The sequence below is a fragment of the Polypterus senegalus genome, chromosome 3 (genome assembly GCF_016835505.1).
Source record: "Polypterus senegalus isolate Bchr_013 chromosome 3, ASM1683550v1, whole genome shotgun sequence".
NCBI lineage: Eukaryota > Metazoa > Chordata > Cladistia > Polypteriformes > Polypteridae > Polypterus > Polypterus senegalus.
In genome coordinates this window covers 32,011,721-32,028,821 of record NC_053156.1, presented here as the reverse complement: position 1 = coordinate 32,028,821, position 17,101 = coordinate 32,011,721, and the positions used below count along the sequence as shown (strand labels likewise).

The following is a 17,101-nucleotide window of genomic DNA, read 5'->3' as shown; positions in this document are numbered from 1 at the left end:
ATGAAAACGAATACATTATTAAAATTGCGTAAGATTGGCCAAGGTCCTGACGTACAGTATGTAGTAAGTGACAGTAGGTGTTCATTCTGGACTCACTCTACAAAAGAACAGATATTTATGTTAAACAAATTCTAGCTTTAAACTTTTAAAGTGCAATGTTAAAGGTTTCAATAACAGTTTTAAATGACAAAACAAAGCGTTCTTATATCACACATCTTTTAAAGCTGAGTTAGTATTTTAATAGAAGACCAACTTAATAACTAAGGACCTGTTTTGTCTAAAAACAAACGAGATTGGTCTAATTTTGCATTCTAAATATGATGTAAAAAATAAATTAATTAATTAAAACAGTGTTGGAGCATGAAGGCAGCTATGGTTATATCATGGAGGTGGAGAACCTACAGTACCCTCCATTGCGACTGGAACAAAGACACATTTTTACTTATCTACCCATCTGCTCTATAGTTTATATTACAAATCAAACAAATTCAAACATGATTAAAGTGCACATTGCAAACTTCCATTTAAAGGCATTTGCACTCATTTCGGTCACACCATGTTAAAATGACAACACTTTTTATACGTGGCCCCCCATGTTTGGGACATTTGGTGTCACATATGTTTGCGATTCTTCAAGTATATTTCACTGCTTCATAAGATTCCTCAGCTAGCTTCCTCCCTTTGTATTCTGTTCAACACGAGGACAAGAGCTGTCCCAATCAAAGTCAAAGAAGAAAACAATAATAAAACCATTAGAGGCATCAGTAAAACCATATAATGACTGAAATCAACTGTCTGGAATATCATTAAGAAGAAAGAACACACTGGCAGAGGCGTAGCTAGGGTTTTCAGTGCCTGGGGACAACTGAAGATTTCACGCTCCCTCCTTTTTGCCAAAATGCAATGGGGAAGGGAAAGAATTTTTTTAAAAATGTATTTAAAATAATAGTATTTATAGTAGTTTTAAATTTTGAAATATTTTAATTTTTTAAAGCACTTTTATGCGTATATTTTCAAGGTTTTGCTAAATTTATAAAGATAGAACAAAGTAAAATAATTAAAACAACAATGGTAGTTCGAAAATATTATTCTAAAATATTATTCAAATACATCATTGCAAAAACTTAAACGTTACATTGGATATAATAATATAATAACCTGAAAATGAAGTTAGTATAAAGTAAAAAAAAAGAGTTTGATGTATAATGCTTTAAATGTAACTAGCCAACCTGCGGCGTACCATACACCGCATAATCAGGCCGGTTTTTTAATAATTTTTAAGCACAGGGAGAAAATGAAGATTTGAAAAATCGGTAATGTAATAAATCAGCAAGAAAAGCAACATTGTAACAATGCACGGAACGAACCAACACACAATCGGCCGTTCGGTGCTCAGGTGCGGAGTGTGAAACGGGAGGAGAGGAGAAGAACGTCCACTCGCTCCCTCTGTCATGCTGATTTCTCGTCCAGTATGCAGTGCCTGCTTATGTGCCCACCTCCAACTCGTCACTCGAGTCATTGTCGTCTTTGTACAGTCCAGATGCAGCTGTGACTCACGTAGACTTTTCATTGCTCTGTGCGGTTTTGGCTGCCTTTCTATATATAATCCACCCGACCACGGTAGCAGTGAGGTGGGAAGGGGGTGTGTACAAAGTGCAGGAGCATCTAAGAAGACGCATGTTTGTTGCAGATGCGAATTGATGTATGTAGCTTGTAAAAAAACAGTTTGCTATGGTGCACGCGGCCATGCGTTGTAACCGAAAACTCGGTTTTTAAAGACTGCTCACTTCATTGTGTATACGACTGTAGGTGAATGAAAAGATGCAACTCTGGAGAGGGCAACATACAATACAGCGTTTTACACGCTGCATACAGCGATTCACATTCGCGACAAATTGTTTTAGACGCTGCATACAGCGATTTACATCCGTGACAAACATGCCTCTTCTTAGATAGTCCTGTCGCGTCCACCCTCGTTCTCGAAGCATACACACCGCCTGGTCATGTGGTGCCTCTGTGTGAACCAATCAGGCACAGAGAAGGTCAGCTGCCAAGAGAGTGTCTCGACTGTTGCAGGGCCTGCATTGGTGAAGCAGGTGAGACGGTAATGAAACAGAGGCACAGGGCTTATTGGTTTTTAAAGAATGCTTCCTTCATTGGGTTTTAACCAATGCACGGAACGAACCAACACACCATCGTCCGTGTGGTGCTCAGGCGCTTAGGGTGGAACGGGAGGAGAGGAGAAGGACGTCCACTCCGCTCCCTCCATCATGCTAGTGTGCTGATTTCTCATTCAGTATACACTGCCTGCTCATGTGCCCACCTCCAACTGGTCACTCGAGTCGTTGTCAACTTTGTACAGTCCAGATGCACCTGTGACTCACGTAGACTTTTCATTGTTCTGTGAAGGTTTTGGCTGCCTTTCTATACATAATCCATCAAGACACCCGACCACAGTGGTAGCGAGGTGGGAGGGGTGTGTGTACAAAGTGCAGGAGCATCTAAGAAGACGCATGTTTGTCACGGATGCAAATTGCTGTATGTAGCGTGTAAAACAGTTTGCTATAGTGCACGCGGTCTTGTGTCGTAACCGAACACTCGTTTTTTAAAGACTGCACACTTCATTGTGTTTTAACCTCAGTTGTAAAGGAATGTTTTAAGGATTCCATGGGATACCCCTCGCAAATAGTTTTACACGCTGCATATGGCGATTCACCTCCGTGAGAAACATGCCTCTATGAACAGTCAACGTGGGTCGGAGCTGCATGTGACCTCTACGACAGACGAATATAAATGACGACGGTTTTTCTGTGTCATCGCGTCCGAGTTGGTGGGCGTGGCTCAGTGAGTTGTCGTCGTATCCAATGGTCTTGGAGTTGGTGGGTGCCCTAGGTGTCTCACTTGTCGGCGGCTTAGTGAATCCACGCCCCTTCCGGCGTGCTTTCCATGGTTGTCTTGCCTTTCCATGGGTGTCTTGACTTAGTGAATTATATATATAGATTATTAACTTCAAAGGGAAATTTCCCTAGCCTTTGCTGCTGCAAATTTATCGATTAGTTCATTAAAATGTATTCTGTCGGTAACCTCCTGCTCCACACTCAGCAAAGCCAAGGCTGACAATTTTTCCTCTGCCATGGATGACATGGCACACAGAAATAGTGTTTGCAACAACTTAGACAATGATACACTAATGTCTCATGTCAGTTGCGCAACCTGTTTAATAACGCCAAAAATGTTTCTTGGTGGAAGTCAAGCATGTTAGTGTAGTGAAGGGGATAAATTATTGTCTGTTGGGTATATAGAACTAATACGTGCTTCGAAATCAGAAAAAGACAAAAAGCATAGGAAAAAGATATCCTCATACTGATGGAGTGATGGACTGAGTATGCAAATGTTTTTATTTACTTTTTAGTACATTTAAGAATGGAAAACATTTCATTCTAAAATTTCGTAACATCAATTTGGCACCCCCTGGATGCTGCGCCCGGGGACAGATGTCCCCCTTGCCCCAGCTATGCCACTGCACACTGGTGAGCTCAGAAATCGCAAAGAGGATGGTGACAGAAGAATCCTCACTATGGTAAAGAAAAGGCCCTAAATGCCTGACAGATCAGAAACAGTTGTCATTAGAGAGATGTGAATGTGTCAAACGATTTTCTGCAAAAGAATTCATGAGCAGAAATACAGAGCCATACTGCATCATGCAAACCACCAGTTAACCACAACAACAGTAATGCACTATTCGACTTGAAAGGGGTAAGTATCTGCTACTGAATCTGTGAGGGACACACCATAGTGTATTCATGCTTCCTGTCCTTTTACCGTTCTGATATTTCATTTCTATTAATTTTATCATAGGGTGGCACAGTAGTTAGTACTGCTGCCTCACAACTAAGGTCACATTTTTGGCCATTTTCGGTACAATAATTGCTTCCATAGCTCTGAGGAACAGTTAAAAAGATCATTGTATCATCATAATTCCCTTTGAACTAGCTCTGTTTCTCTTTCCCCATTGACTTGAAGTTTCCGAACATTTCCATAGAACTTGTGGAATTCAATGGGGTTCACTCATCTCTAAACATAAGAAATTATAATGCCAATTACACAGTTTATTACGGATCACAATCTCTCTGACTCAAGAAGATTTTGTACTGAAATTCAAAGGACTATTCTTACTCTTTGTTGGCATGTCATAATTACTCAAGAATCAAATATGTATTTATTGATAACACCTTACTACTCTCTATTCAGTCTTGCAGCTATGATACCACTGTCTTCTCTGATTATGCTCCTCTTATTTTGTAGATCGAATCATTATGCTGAAAAGACTCAACTTACAACTTCTTTTCAGAATGTTTATGTAGCACACCTTATCCTTCAAGTCTGTTGATTTTATTACAATGTTTATTTTCAAATAAAACTGAAATTTGAAAATGTAAAAAATGGTGTTACATTCAGGTGTATAAGGGGGCTGTGCAGGCACTGTAGCCTTCAATGGATTGAGTTCAGTTGGTAGGTTCTAGAACCTTCTCAATCCATTTCAGGGTTGTGGGGGCCCAAGGCTGTCTCACCAGGATTGGGCAGAAGGCTGAAAGCAGGGATGGGCAGAACCCTAGTCCACCATCACTCGCACACGCACAAATACACACACATACACAGCGACAGTTTACAGTTGCCAATTAACATAACCTAAATAACAAAAACAAGATCTGCAATTTGCTTGAGCATGTCTGGCCGTAGTAATTTTCATGATATAGGACTTGCAATGCTATTCAGTTATGGCAACTGTTAGGGAATAACAGAAGAGAAAGGTCAACTATATTACAGCGAATAACCATTATGCATACCGGGCAAATGTGGCTCCCTGATGGTAAATTTTAAGGTGAACAGATTTTCTTTGTTCTGAACTTGGACACTATGCCCACACGTAAAGTTTTATTTGTTTAAAGCCTCTCATCATCATCATCAAAAAGGGATCAGGGCAGAAAAAAAAAACTTTTAGAAGTAAACACATATGATCACACACAGTGCTTGAAGTGGAAATCAATAAATTGAAAAATAAGCAGGCCTCATTTCAACAAAATTGGTCCAAGTTGTTTTATATGCATAGACAGATGAACAGACTTGAGCTTTCACAATAGGTGCCTATCTCATTGTATTTAAACACACCTAAAAATGAGCTACAATAACTCAGCCACACATTTTAATGTCCTCCACGTGTTTTGATCGAACTCTTACTAACTCAACTGGGCCCATATTGATATAAATATATCCTGACTATTACACCCCCATGAGGACCCTAATAGACGTATTCTTGGATTTATTTAAATTGAGTTGCAGATTATTGTAAGAGGCTCATTTATCCTTATTATACACAGCAATGTAAAAGGTTGATTGTGGGTCTTATTCAACTACTGAGAACGTTTTGAAGGAAGACAAAATGAGTCAACGTTTTCAGATCTCAGGAAAGTTTAGAAATGTATCTGTTTTAAACTATAAAATGGTTCACTCACCAGATACTTACCATGTATTATAAATATTCCAAAGGCAATCAGCAACAGAATGAGCAACACAATAAGAGACACCACCACCCAACAGCAAGAGCAAGCAGACAGCCCGCAGCAGCCTGCAAAAAGAAAAGAACAAGACACACTAACTACATGAGCCACAAACAGCACTAATTACATTGTAGTTTCATATGGCTGGCATGTCATTCACCCCTTAAATGTGATGAGTTGTGGTACCAAAAAGTAAGGAGAACAAGCTTTAATTTAACCCTCATAATGTCTTTAAATGCTGACTCAGTGCTGTGCCTTCTGGGTTTTTTATTGACCCAATATGGACATTAGATTATTTACCCCAACTCTTTTTTTATTTTGATTGAACATCTTAACCTGTGATAATGATGATCCTAAGTTTTAGAACAGATGTCATTTAGGATGTTTTTATGGGATATAATCAAACATTACCTAAAGGAAGAGTAGATAGATAGATAGATAGATAGATAGATGTAACCTATGAAGAACTCACAGTGCGATTGTGTGTGTTATTATTATTATTTCTTTTTTTTTCTGTAGTCAATTTCCTTAGCTGGCAGACACAAGTCCCCATTGTCTCCCATTTTGTAGAACATGAGATAAGCAATACTTCAGCAGTGAGGCCCTTCTGAATTGACACGCACAGACAGACGCGCTCACCAACCACACACCAGTCCTTCCTCCTCTCTGAGGCTATGCAGATCCATCTTTGAGAAACTGGGAATCCAATAAATGTGAACGAGTTTCTTACGAAAAGGCACAGTGTCGTTTTCAGTGCACTCAGCTATTGGTTCCGTTAACAAGCGCGTAAGTACGTCAGCGGCAATGCTCTCGATGTCAGCAACAGCCCCTCAACTACATCAACATGTGTGAGGATGTATGCCTTCTGTATCGTGTAGTTCGAGCTGATCTGCGATGTCATCCCACGTCCCAAGTGAAGCCACTTATTTCCCACTTTTATTTGAGTCCACTGGGGTAAGTGAAAGCCTTGATTGTTCCCGCGTGAATGGGAGGCTGGGGGTGTCTAGAGGTTTGCCTGGCCATTTGTAAGGCCGAGCGAGCGGCCAATCTGATAAATTATGATGTTCCACGCACTGGAGATAGTATCGCCGCGTTTTTATGTTAAACCATCACAAACAGTGTAAAATGTTCAACTACAAATGAGAAGGATGATATGTAGATCCCTCATTGTAAAACTCCCGAAATGTAACGGGGAAAAAACATCACGGCTCAGGAAAAAATAAACGAAGCGGTGCTTTAACTTAATAAATAAGCTTTTTAACGGACTTTCCGGAAATAGCTAGATGTGCAAAGCGGGCACTATACGATAGATAGATAGATAGATAGATAGATAGATAGATAGATAGATAGATAGATAGATAGATAGATAGATAGATAGATAGATAGATAGATAGATAGATAGATAGATAGATAGATAGATAGATAGATAGATAGATAGATAGATAGATAGTCTTTGCACCAAGAAACAAAGTTCCCCACCTGACTCTAATACTCTGTCTCATCCCGTTTGTCAATATACACCATAAGTGCAGAATCATCTGAGAAGTTCTTCAAGTGACATGACCTGGTGTGTTATTTATACTCTGTGGTGTACATAGTGAAGTGAAAAGGAGACAGGGCTGTTCCTTCTGGTGCTTCAGTGTTGTTCACATCCGTATCAGAAACACAGTCCTTGAGTCTCACAAAATTCATTCTGCCCAGGGATGGCTAGATGGTATTAAAGGAACAGAAGACAATAAAAATAGTCATCACAGAGCTGCCAGCTTTGTCCAGATGAGAATAAGCCTTGTGGAGCAGATGGATAATTTTATCATTTACTTCTCCTTAATGCTCCTTGTCCAATAGGCAAACTGCAGTGTGCCAAGTTGGTCTAACACAAGAGGACTCCTTTAGTCCAAGACCAGCCTCTCAAAGGTCTTCATGATGTGCATTGTAAGTGTTACTGGTCTGCCTTCACTGGAACAGGAACCATGTAGGGTGTTTTCCACAGCAGCAGGACTTTCTGAAGCCTTAGGGACAGACTGAACAGGTGACAGAGGGTACCACAAAGATGGCCAGCACAGGCATTAAGAAGTAGAGGACTGACTCATTCTTGTCCCACAGCCTTCCCTGTATGTAGCTTCATCTGCTGTCTCCTTATTTGGCCTTCTTTTATGGACAGCCAATAGTGATGGTCAGATGTGAACTTGTCACTGGCCTTTCCAGTTGACATGGTTGGAGTTGTTGATGTAGTACAGATGGCGTATGGAGACTGGTCATTGAAAGAAGGTGTCACTGAGTGGGACATTTTAAAATAACTGGTTCAGGCCATTAGCTTTGTCCGCATCCCTGTGTAGCACCTGAGCCATGGATTGCTTTAGTCCAGTAACAATACCCCGTCCATTATAAATATCTTTCATATTATTCTGAGAGTTTGTTTTCTGTTTTACCTTTTTAAGTTTCATTTCCTTTATTCAGCTTTTTCTTTAAAACTCTGAGCATCCTTCAGGGCCTCTTTGTTACTTGATTTGAATCCTCTCTTTTTCTCATTGAGGAGACCTATTAGCTTCTTAGTTTTATAGCATTTGCAGGATGCCAGTTTCTTTAAATACAGGATTGATGGGATTGACTGTATATTATGGGATTGTATGTGTATTATTGTTTTGGGGAATAAGGAAATAAAGGGAGCATGCAACAAGCTAACCTTATATTCTGAGTCTCTTTAATTGAATAAAAGCTGAAAATACAACAAGTTTGTTATTTGGAAAGCAATGCACTGTCTTTGAGGGTACAATGGTGTCAACACAAAAGTTAATATAGTTTAAATCAACAGGCGCCCACTTATCCCAAGGTACAGTTATTGGACTAACATTCCCCCATGTTAAGGACAGGCAGAGTGCCCAGGGATTATTTCAAGCAAGAGATAACTAGGAGATGAAAGGAAGGCAAGAAACCATAGTCAGAATTAACAGAATAAGAAAGAAAATCACAGAAACAAAACAAGATTTAGTGATGAGGATCAAGAAGTGAAACAAAGTCATACATGAGCATCAGAAACTGTCAAAACCAAAGAAGCAAAGCTCGCACTAAAGCCTACTTGAATTAGAAATTATCACCAAAGAAGATGAAAAGGATTTTGTATCCACCAAGGGATCACCAGTATGCAAGTGCCTCCCAATTTATAGAAACTTCCTGTGATGTCACAAGTGCAATGGCTGTGGTCACCTGATCACAGCAGACAACATTGCATAAATACAGGAAAACAAGACAGCAATAAAAATAAACTTTATTATACACAGAAAAATAACTGGCACATATAGAATCTGAATGCATCAAACCCGGTAATTGTTCAAAAATGTGCACATGCATCTTACACTCCATGACTTCTTCATCACTCTTCCTCTGTTCACTAGTGAGGATTTCTTTCTTTTTCTTTTTCTCACAACAGACTTTATACCTGTCCAGTACCACCAAGATGTCAGCTCTGCCCTGCTCTTGGGCTTGTCAGTCAGAAAACCTGTCACAATAAACATTTTCTCCATTTTAAGTAAAAGAAGGCCGCACTGTGTGCTAGCACAGGCACTCAAGGCTGCCGGTTCAATTCCCGCCTCACAAACTCTTAGCAAGAAGCTAAACTTATGTGAGTACATCTCCTCGTATAAAGAAATCAGCCAAATGTGCATAAATTACATATTATTCATTTGTATAATAATACAATACAGATAATTTTAAAAAGTACACATTGTGTATCTCCGATAAAAGAGAAATAGAGAATAATGTTGTGGTTACAAACATAGACACAAATTAAGAAAACAGAGGAAGTGGAAAAAGGAAGTTGCTTGGTTGAAAAGTGTACAATGGCAAAATATTTAATTTGATACACTCATGCTAAATTAAAAATACATTTTTTTTAAAAAAAAAAGTGGACATTTGACTTGCTCAAAGGAAGAAACGCAATTTTTGAAAAAGATGAAAAATAATCAACAATAATAAAAGTATGACTTAGAGTACGATAATAAAACTAACTGCCCAGTGGTAAGAAAGTTGTAACTCAGATAAGGTGGATCAAAGTACCAAAGAATGATTTTATATTTTTTAATAAACATTATAAAACTGATTCACATTACTTTCTGGTGCTCTTTTTTCTGATTCCTGTATGCCGAGACATGATGTAGAAACAGTAAATGGAGAGACAAAAACATTTTATTTGAGATTATTAAAAAAAAAAACCAGACGATTCTATCAATCATTCTGGATTTACAGATAAAGCAGTAGCCTGATGAGCAGTGGTGTACCGCATTCCAGTACCCTGTTTGATAGATAGATAGATAGATAGATAGATAGATAGATAGATAGATAGATAGATAGATAGATGTGAGAGGCACTATATTGAATAGATAGATAGATAGATAGATAGATGTGAGAGGTACTATATTGAATAGATAGATAGATAGATAGATAGATAGATAGATAGATAGATAGATAGATAGATAGATAGATAGATAGATAGATAGATAGATAGATAGATAGATGTGAGAGGCACTATATTGAATAGATAGATAGATAGATAGTACTTTCTTTGACGAAATCTGAAGAAATTTAGAAATATAATGGATCAACATTAGCATTATTCAATGTATGTAGCAGCAAAATGTGACATTTTGAAACTCTTTTGCTTTAATCAAGTCTTTAATTGAAATGCTCAGGTCACCAGAGTGTTGTCCATTTTCTGGACAGGGTTTATTTAACAATATTTTACTAAAAAATACTTACGATTGGGATGCTATGGTCATATAACTGAATGACTTGACATGTGGATTATGCCACAAGAGTAACATGAATTTTTTTTTTTTATGGATGTTTTGGAGCTTTTTGCTGTTGTCCAATGCTGGTTACTGAAGATTCCTATTCTAGTAGAAATGTTATATCCATTCTGTATGAAAACATTAGATTAATTTTGTACATGAGGCAACATATAAAAAATATTTTTAGGTGGAATGTTTCTTTTAAAATGTTATCATAAATAAAAAATCAGAAACAATGCACTGTCTAAAACATTAAAATTCAGAAAGCTTACAAAACTTTCCTGAAGAAACACGGGTTTCACATTTCACCCAACATCAAGAAGGTGGGAGCGGAGGATGCCATCATCTATATGCTACACCGATCCTTCTCCCACTTGGACAGAGGCAGTGGTGCTGTAAGAATTATGTTTTTGGACTTCTCTAGCGCCTTCAACACCATCCAACCTCTGCTCCTTAGAGACAAGCTGACAGACATGGGAGTAGACTCACACCTGGTGGCATGGATCGTGGACTATCTTACAGACAGACCTCAATATGTGCGTCTTGGGAACTGCAGGTCTGACATTGTGTTCAGCAACACAGGAGCACCACAGGGGACTGTACTTTCTCCGGTCCTGTTCAATCTATATACATCAGACTTCCAATATGACTCGGAGACCTGTCACGTGCAAAAGTTCGCTGATGACACTGCTATTGTGGGCTGCATCAGGAGTGGGCAAGAGGAGGAGTATAGGAACCTAATCAAGGACTTTGTTAAATGGTGCGACTTAAACCACCTACAACTGAACACCAGCAAAACCAAGGAGCTGGTGGTGGATTTTAGGAGGCCCAGGCCCCTCATGGACCCCGTGATCATCAGAGGAGACTGTGTGCAGAGGGTGCAGACCTATAAATACCTGGGAGTGCAGCTGGATGACAAATTGGACTGGACTGCCAATACTGATGCTCTGTGTAAGAAAGGTCAGAGCCAACTATACTTTCTTAGAAGATTGACGTCCTTCCAAATCTGCAATAAGATGCTGCAGATGTTCTACCAGACGGTTGTGGTGAGTGCCCTCTTCTACGCGGTAGTGTGCTGGAGAGACAGCATAAAGAATAAAGACACCTCACGCCTGAACAAACTTGTTAAGAAGGCAGGCTCTATTGTAGGAGTAAAGTTGGATAGTTTAACATCTGTAGCAGAGCAACAGGCATTAAGCAAACTTGTGTCAATCATGAATAATCCACTGCATCCACTGAACAGTGTCATCTCCAGACAGAGGAGTAGCTTCAGTGACAGACTGAGGAGATCATTCCTCCCCCACACTATGCGACTCTTCAATTCCACCCGGGGGAGTAAATGCTAACATTATTCTAAGTTATTGTCTGCTTTTACATGCATTTTTATTACTATTTAATTTAATATTGTTTTTTTGAATCAGTATACTGCTGCTGGATTATGTGAATTTCCCCTTGGGATTAATAAAGTATCTATCTATCTATCTATCTATCTATCTATCTATCTATCTATCTATCTATCTATCTATCTATCTATCTATCTATCTATCAAAGAAATTTATAAAACTCGTCAGTCATATGTGTGTCAGTAACTTTGGAAAATCTCTCATTAATTTTATTTTTTTGTAAATGCAAACATTGTTTTTTTTATCTGTACTTCCCTTTTAAAATCTAAATATGCTTTTAAATACACAAGCCTAGTAAGCTGAATTGTTCAGTAGAAATTTAGGAAACCATGGAGGGTGTGCACCGCAGCAGGAGGTTCGAAACTTTGCAGACTCATTGCTACCCACATTTCGACAGTTTACAGAAACAACTGAAAAAGCTACTTTGATATTGTGGTCTTGCTATTACAAAAAAAAACAAAACAAATCTTCAGAATCTTCGAAAAAGACTAAAGATATAAATATGTAGTAAAATTGCATAACTGCACAGAAAAATGCTGAACTATCACCAATGTGTGATCTCAGTTTCCATAGTCCTTTATTTGTTTCCTCTGGGAACTGTTTTTATCAAGTTAAAAGTGTTCCAGTACTTATCGGTTGATGTTTTGCTTCTCTAACTTTGCACACTTGAGTTTAGGTTAGAATTTGCCCCTGCTGTCATTACATCTGGCAAAAAGTCATTGATCCATACTACAGAACTACAGAACTGTTGAGAAAGTTAAGGTACCATAGGTAGAATGTGACAGTTAAGTGAGAAAAGTCAACTTCTTTTAGAACATAATATCTAGAGTTTATCTGTATATTTTAAAACCCTTTTGGAAAAGGTCATACATTTAAAATTACATTAAAATATGAACTTGGTAACTTTTGGATGTTATTCTATACAAAGATATTTTGATAAGAAAATATCCCAAAAAATGATCACAAGTTGACCCTGGAAATTACTCTGCCCAGTGATGTTACTCAAGGGACTCAAACCCCAGAGAGCCACAGTGGCTGCACAGCTATGCTGATGACACACAACTGTATTTATCAATAGCGCCTGATGACCCCAACTCTCTTGTCTCACTGACACAATGTCTTAGCAGTATTTCTCATTGGATGAATATTAATTTTTTCAAACTCAATAAGGAGAAAACAGAACTCTTAGTCATTGGCAAAAATGGATATAATGAGGGTATTAGAAATAAACTTGATCCATTAGGCTTAAATGTCAAGACAGACGTAAATAATTTGGGGGTAACTATTGACCCTGACCTGAATTTTAAATCACATATTAATCAGATTACTAGAACAGCATGTGTTCACTTAAGAAATATAGCAAAAGTTAGATATCTTATAAAGATGAAAGATAAGCTGAAAAATTGGTTCACGCTTTTGTTTTTAGTCGACTGAATTACTGTCGCGCACTCCTCTCATGATCACCCAAAAAAGACATCAATTGGCTGCAACGAGTGCAGAAAGCAGCTGCCAGAATCCTAACTAGGAAAAGAAAATCAGAGCACATCACACCAGTTCTGATATCACTACACTGGGTACCTGTCCCATTTGGAATTGACTTTAAAATACTGCTTATGGTTTACAAAGCCTTAAATAATCTCACTCCATCCTATATTTCAAAATGCCTCTCACCTTACACTCCAAATCGTAATCGTAGATCTACAAATTAGCATCTGCTTATAATTCCAAGAGCTAAACTTAAAAGAAGTGGTGAGGTGGCCTTCTGCTGTTATGCACCTTAAATGTGGAATAGCTTACCACTAGAAATTTGCCAGGCTAATATGGTGGAGCACTTTCAAAAACTGGTAAAAATTCATTATTTTAACGTGGCTTTCTCATAGCTTCATTTTAGTGTAACACTGATATTCTGTATATGCATTGAATTATCATTTTTATCATGGCTGTTCTACTTTCTCTGCTGTTCTTTTTCCAGGTTTCTGTGGTGGCCATCTGCACCACCACCACCTGATCAGGGCACCATGCATTCACTGTATTGATGGATTGAATCATCAAATTCTTCCATGTGAAGCCTGAAGACCTGAGGACTGATTGAGATCATTTATGTTAGGTAGAATGTCCAGTGGGAGCTGGGTGATCTTATGGCCTTGGAACAAATAAAAGTTGTTGTTTCCAGTAGCTTTGTTAATTTGTAACCAGTTGCTGCTACCAATCTCATAGACTTCCTTTTCATTAAGAATCCTAAATAGTTACTTTTTTTCCTTATGCACTAGCCAAACAATAATCAAATTCAAAATGAGCTAAGAGATGGCCAGCTAAGTTTAAGAGAACCAACTTAATTAACAGGAGGCACTGGTTTTGCTCCAACTAATGTCTAAACTAAAGGCCAGTTCTTCTTGTTAATTAAATGTGTTTTTTAATTCTGTGGCTCACTAGTGCTCTCAATTTGCTGCACCAGAGAGAGAGAGGTTGGGAGTATGCGCTGATTGTGTGTTGCCGCACCCACCACACGCCATACCACCTGGATTGGGACCCAAGTGCAGCTGTGCAACGGGTGACACCTCAGCACCACACTGGAACACTGTAAGGTTTTTTTATGGTGGCTGTAGTTCTAATCCTGCCATCAACCGTAAAGTTTTCCCTGCAAGGTGGAGGACCTGCTTGCAGACCTGTGGGCACAGTCCAAATGTTTTGTGGACAACAGCAGATCAGTATGGCCTTCAATTTTTTCCTTTCAAATATTTGATTGAAATATATTGTATGATGACTCTGTGGTGGGGCGGCACAGTGGCGCAGTGGTAGTGCTGCTGCCTCGCAGTTAGGAGACCCGGGTTTGCTTCCCAGGTCCTCCCTGCGTGGAGTTTGCATGTTCTCTCTGTGTGGGTTTCCTCCAGGTACTCCTGTTTCCTCCCACAGTCCAAAGACATGCAGGTTAGGTGGATTGGCGATCCTAAATAGTGCTAGGTGTGTGAGTGTGGATGTGTGTGTCCTGCGGTGGGTTGGCACCCTGCCTGGGATTGGTTCCTGCCTTGCGCCCTGGGATTGGCTCCTGCAGACCCCTGTGACCCTGTGTTTGGATTCAACGGGTTGGAAAATGGATGGATGGATGAACTCTGTGGTGGCCTGTGCCCTGCCGGGGTTTGTTTCCTACCTTGCGCCTTGTGTTTGCTGGGATTGGCTCCAGCAGATCTCTGTGACCCTGTAGTTAAGATATAGCGGGTTGGATAATGGATGTATGATGACTGCCATTGTATCTCATCATTGTTTAGCTAAACAGGTGTAGTTCTCACAATGTGGCTGTCTAAAAAAAAATCTTAAAATGTAAACCAAATAAAATCAAAGCATTAAAGTCTTTTTAATTAGCAGAAGTAATCGGTTAGGAGGAAAACCTGCACAGTGTCTTAAGAAGGTATTTCGACCACTGTCCACTTCACTTTTCTGACATTTACTATGTTTCAGCCTTATGCTTAAGTCATTTAAGTCATTCTCCCTACCGATTTTATTTTTTCTCCAGCCGTCTGGAGTTTTTTTGGTTTTTCTGTCCACCCTGGCCATTGAACCTTACTCTTATTCGATGTTAATTAATGTTGATTTATTTTGTTTTCTTGTGTCTTTTATTTTTCTATTCTTTATTATGTAAAGCACTTTGAGCTACTGTTTGTATGAAAATGTGCTATATAAATAAATGTTGTTGTTGTTATTTAAATTTATTTTTTCCCTCATCAAGCAATACTCAGTACCCTAGAATAGAAAAGCAAAAAACAATATTTTAGAAATTTGTGCTCATTTATTATAAATAATAAAAACATAAACATCCCATTGATGCAAGTATTCACACCCTGTACTCTTTGCTTAGTTGAAGATCTTTTGGCAGCAGTTCCAGCATTTGTGAATTTCCCCCTGGGATTAATAAAGTATCTATCTATCTATCTATCTATCTATCTATCTATCTATCTATCTATCTATCTATCTATCTATCTATCTAGTCTTCTTCGGACATCTATCTAATCTTCTTGGGACTGACATGATAAGCATTACACACCTGAATTTTGCAGATCTCTCAAGCTCTGTCAGGTCGGATGAAGAATGGTGGTGGACGGCTATTTTCAGGATTCTCCAGAGATGTTCGATTCAGTTCCAGTCTGGACGTTTGCTGGGACATTTAAGAATATTCCCAGAGTTGTCACTAAGCCACTCCTGTGTTATATTTGCTTTGTGCTTAGGGTCATTGTCATATTAGAAAATGTTTTGTCATATAGAGTCCTAGATGATCTTATTTTCCCCTTTATACTCTTTGTGGTGTAGACTTTATTAAAATGTTTCAAATCCTATAAACTTACCAAACTGTAGTTCAGCACTTCCTCCCATCTTCCCTGCTTTATCTATAACCTCAGGCAATTAGACAGAGAGGAAGAACAGGCAGGAGAAGGAGCTACACATTTAATTATGTATTATAGATACCTAGGGGGCTCTGCCCCCTTCTCGCTTCGCTCACCAAACCCTGGGCGGGCACTACGTGCTAGCCACATCACGGCTCTGCCATTTGCGTATGGGGAAGTGTAAGTACAATTTAAATAGTGTCACAGGGACGCCTAGAAGGACCAGGAGGTGGTCTATACATCCCCCGGGCCACGAGAGGGCATCCGCCGTGGATGTAGAGGGGACCACGGGGAAGAAGCAAAGAGGCTCAAGCCCAATAGGGCCCGTGGCCACCACCAGGGGGCACCCTGAGTGTCGTGAAGCCCGGGAGATTGACACCTGACACACCTGGGAGGGTGGAGGAAGGACCTTTCAGGGACGCCTGGAGTGCTTCCGTGTGCAAGGGCAGCACTTCTGCCACACCAGGAAGTGCTTCCGGAAGAGTGTCATCAGGCACTTGGAGCAGATCCGGGTGAGAATAAAAGGGGCTGCTTTACTCCAATCAGAGATCTAGAGTCGGGAGCGGGAGCAGGACGAAGCTCCCATGACGAGAGGAAAGGCGGCCCACGGACACTGAAAGAGAGACCCTGTGGAGAGGGTGATTGGTGCTGGGGTCACTGTGTGCTGTGCAGGACTGTATTTTGGGATTAATAAAGTATCTATCTATCTATCTATCTATCTATCTATCTATCTATCTATCTATCTATCTATCTATCTATCTATCTCAGTCAGTCTGATTGTGTTCGGACCCAAGCCCACAGAACAGAGTGTTATTTTTTTGGGAATTGTAACATATGCATAATAGAACTAACTATTTTACAATACAGTGAGTAATTAACCATAGTAAAAAATAGTAAAATGTTGCGTTAAGAGTTATTCGTTGCGTTATACGTTTTTGTTCTGTTTGGCTTTGAAATTAACACGCAAATAGTTTTTAAAC

General features: G+C 39.3%; 1 protein-coding gene across 1 annotated transcript in view; it reads right to left on the bottom strand.

Moving 5' to 3' along the window:
• Positions 1 to 17,101, bottom strand: part of LOC120524992 (CD209 antigen-like protein C) — a 60,513-nt gene that overhangs the window by 28,745 nt on the left and 14,667 nt on the right. Inside the window, exon 2 of the mRNA XM_039746910.1 lies at positions 5,525 to 5,626. Coding sequence (XP_039602844.1) covers positions 5,525 to 5,626 — 102 coding nt within the window. The remainder of the gene's footprint in view (positions 1 to 5,524; positions 5,627 to 17,101) is intronic.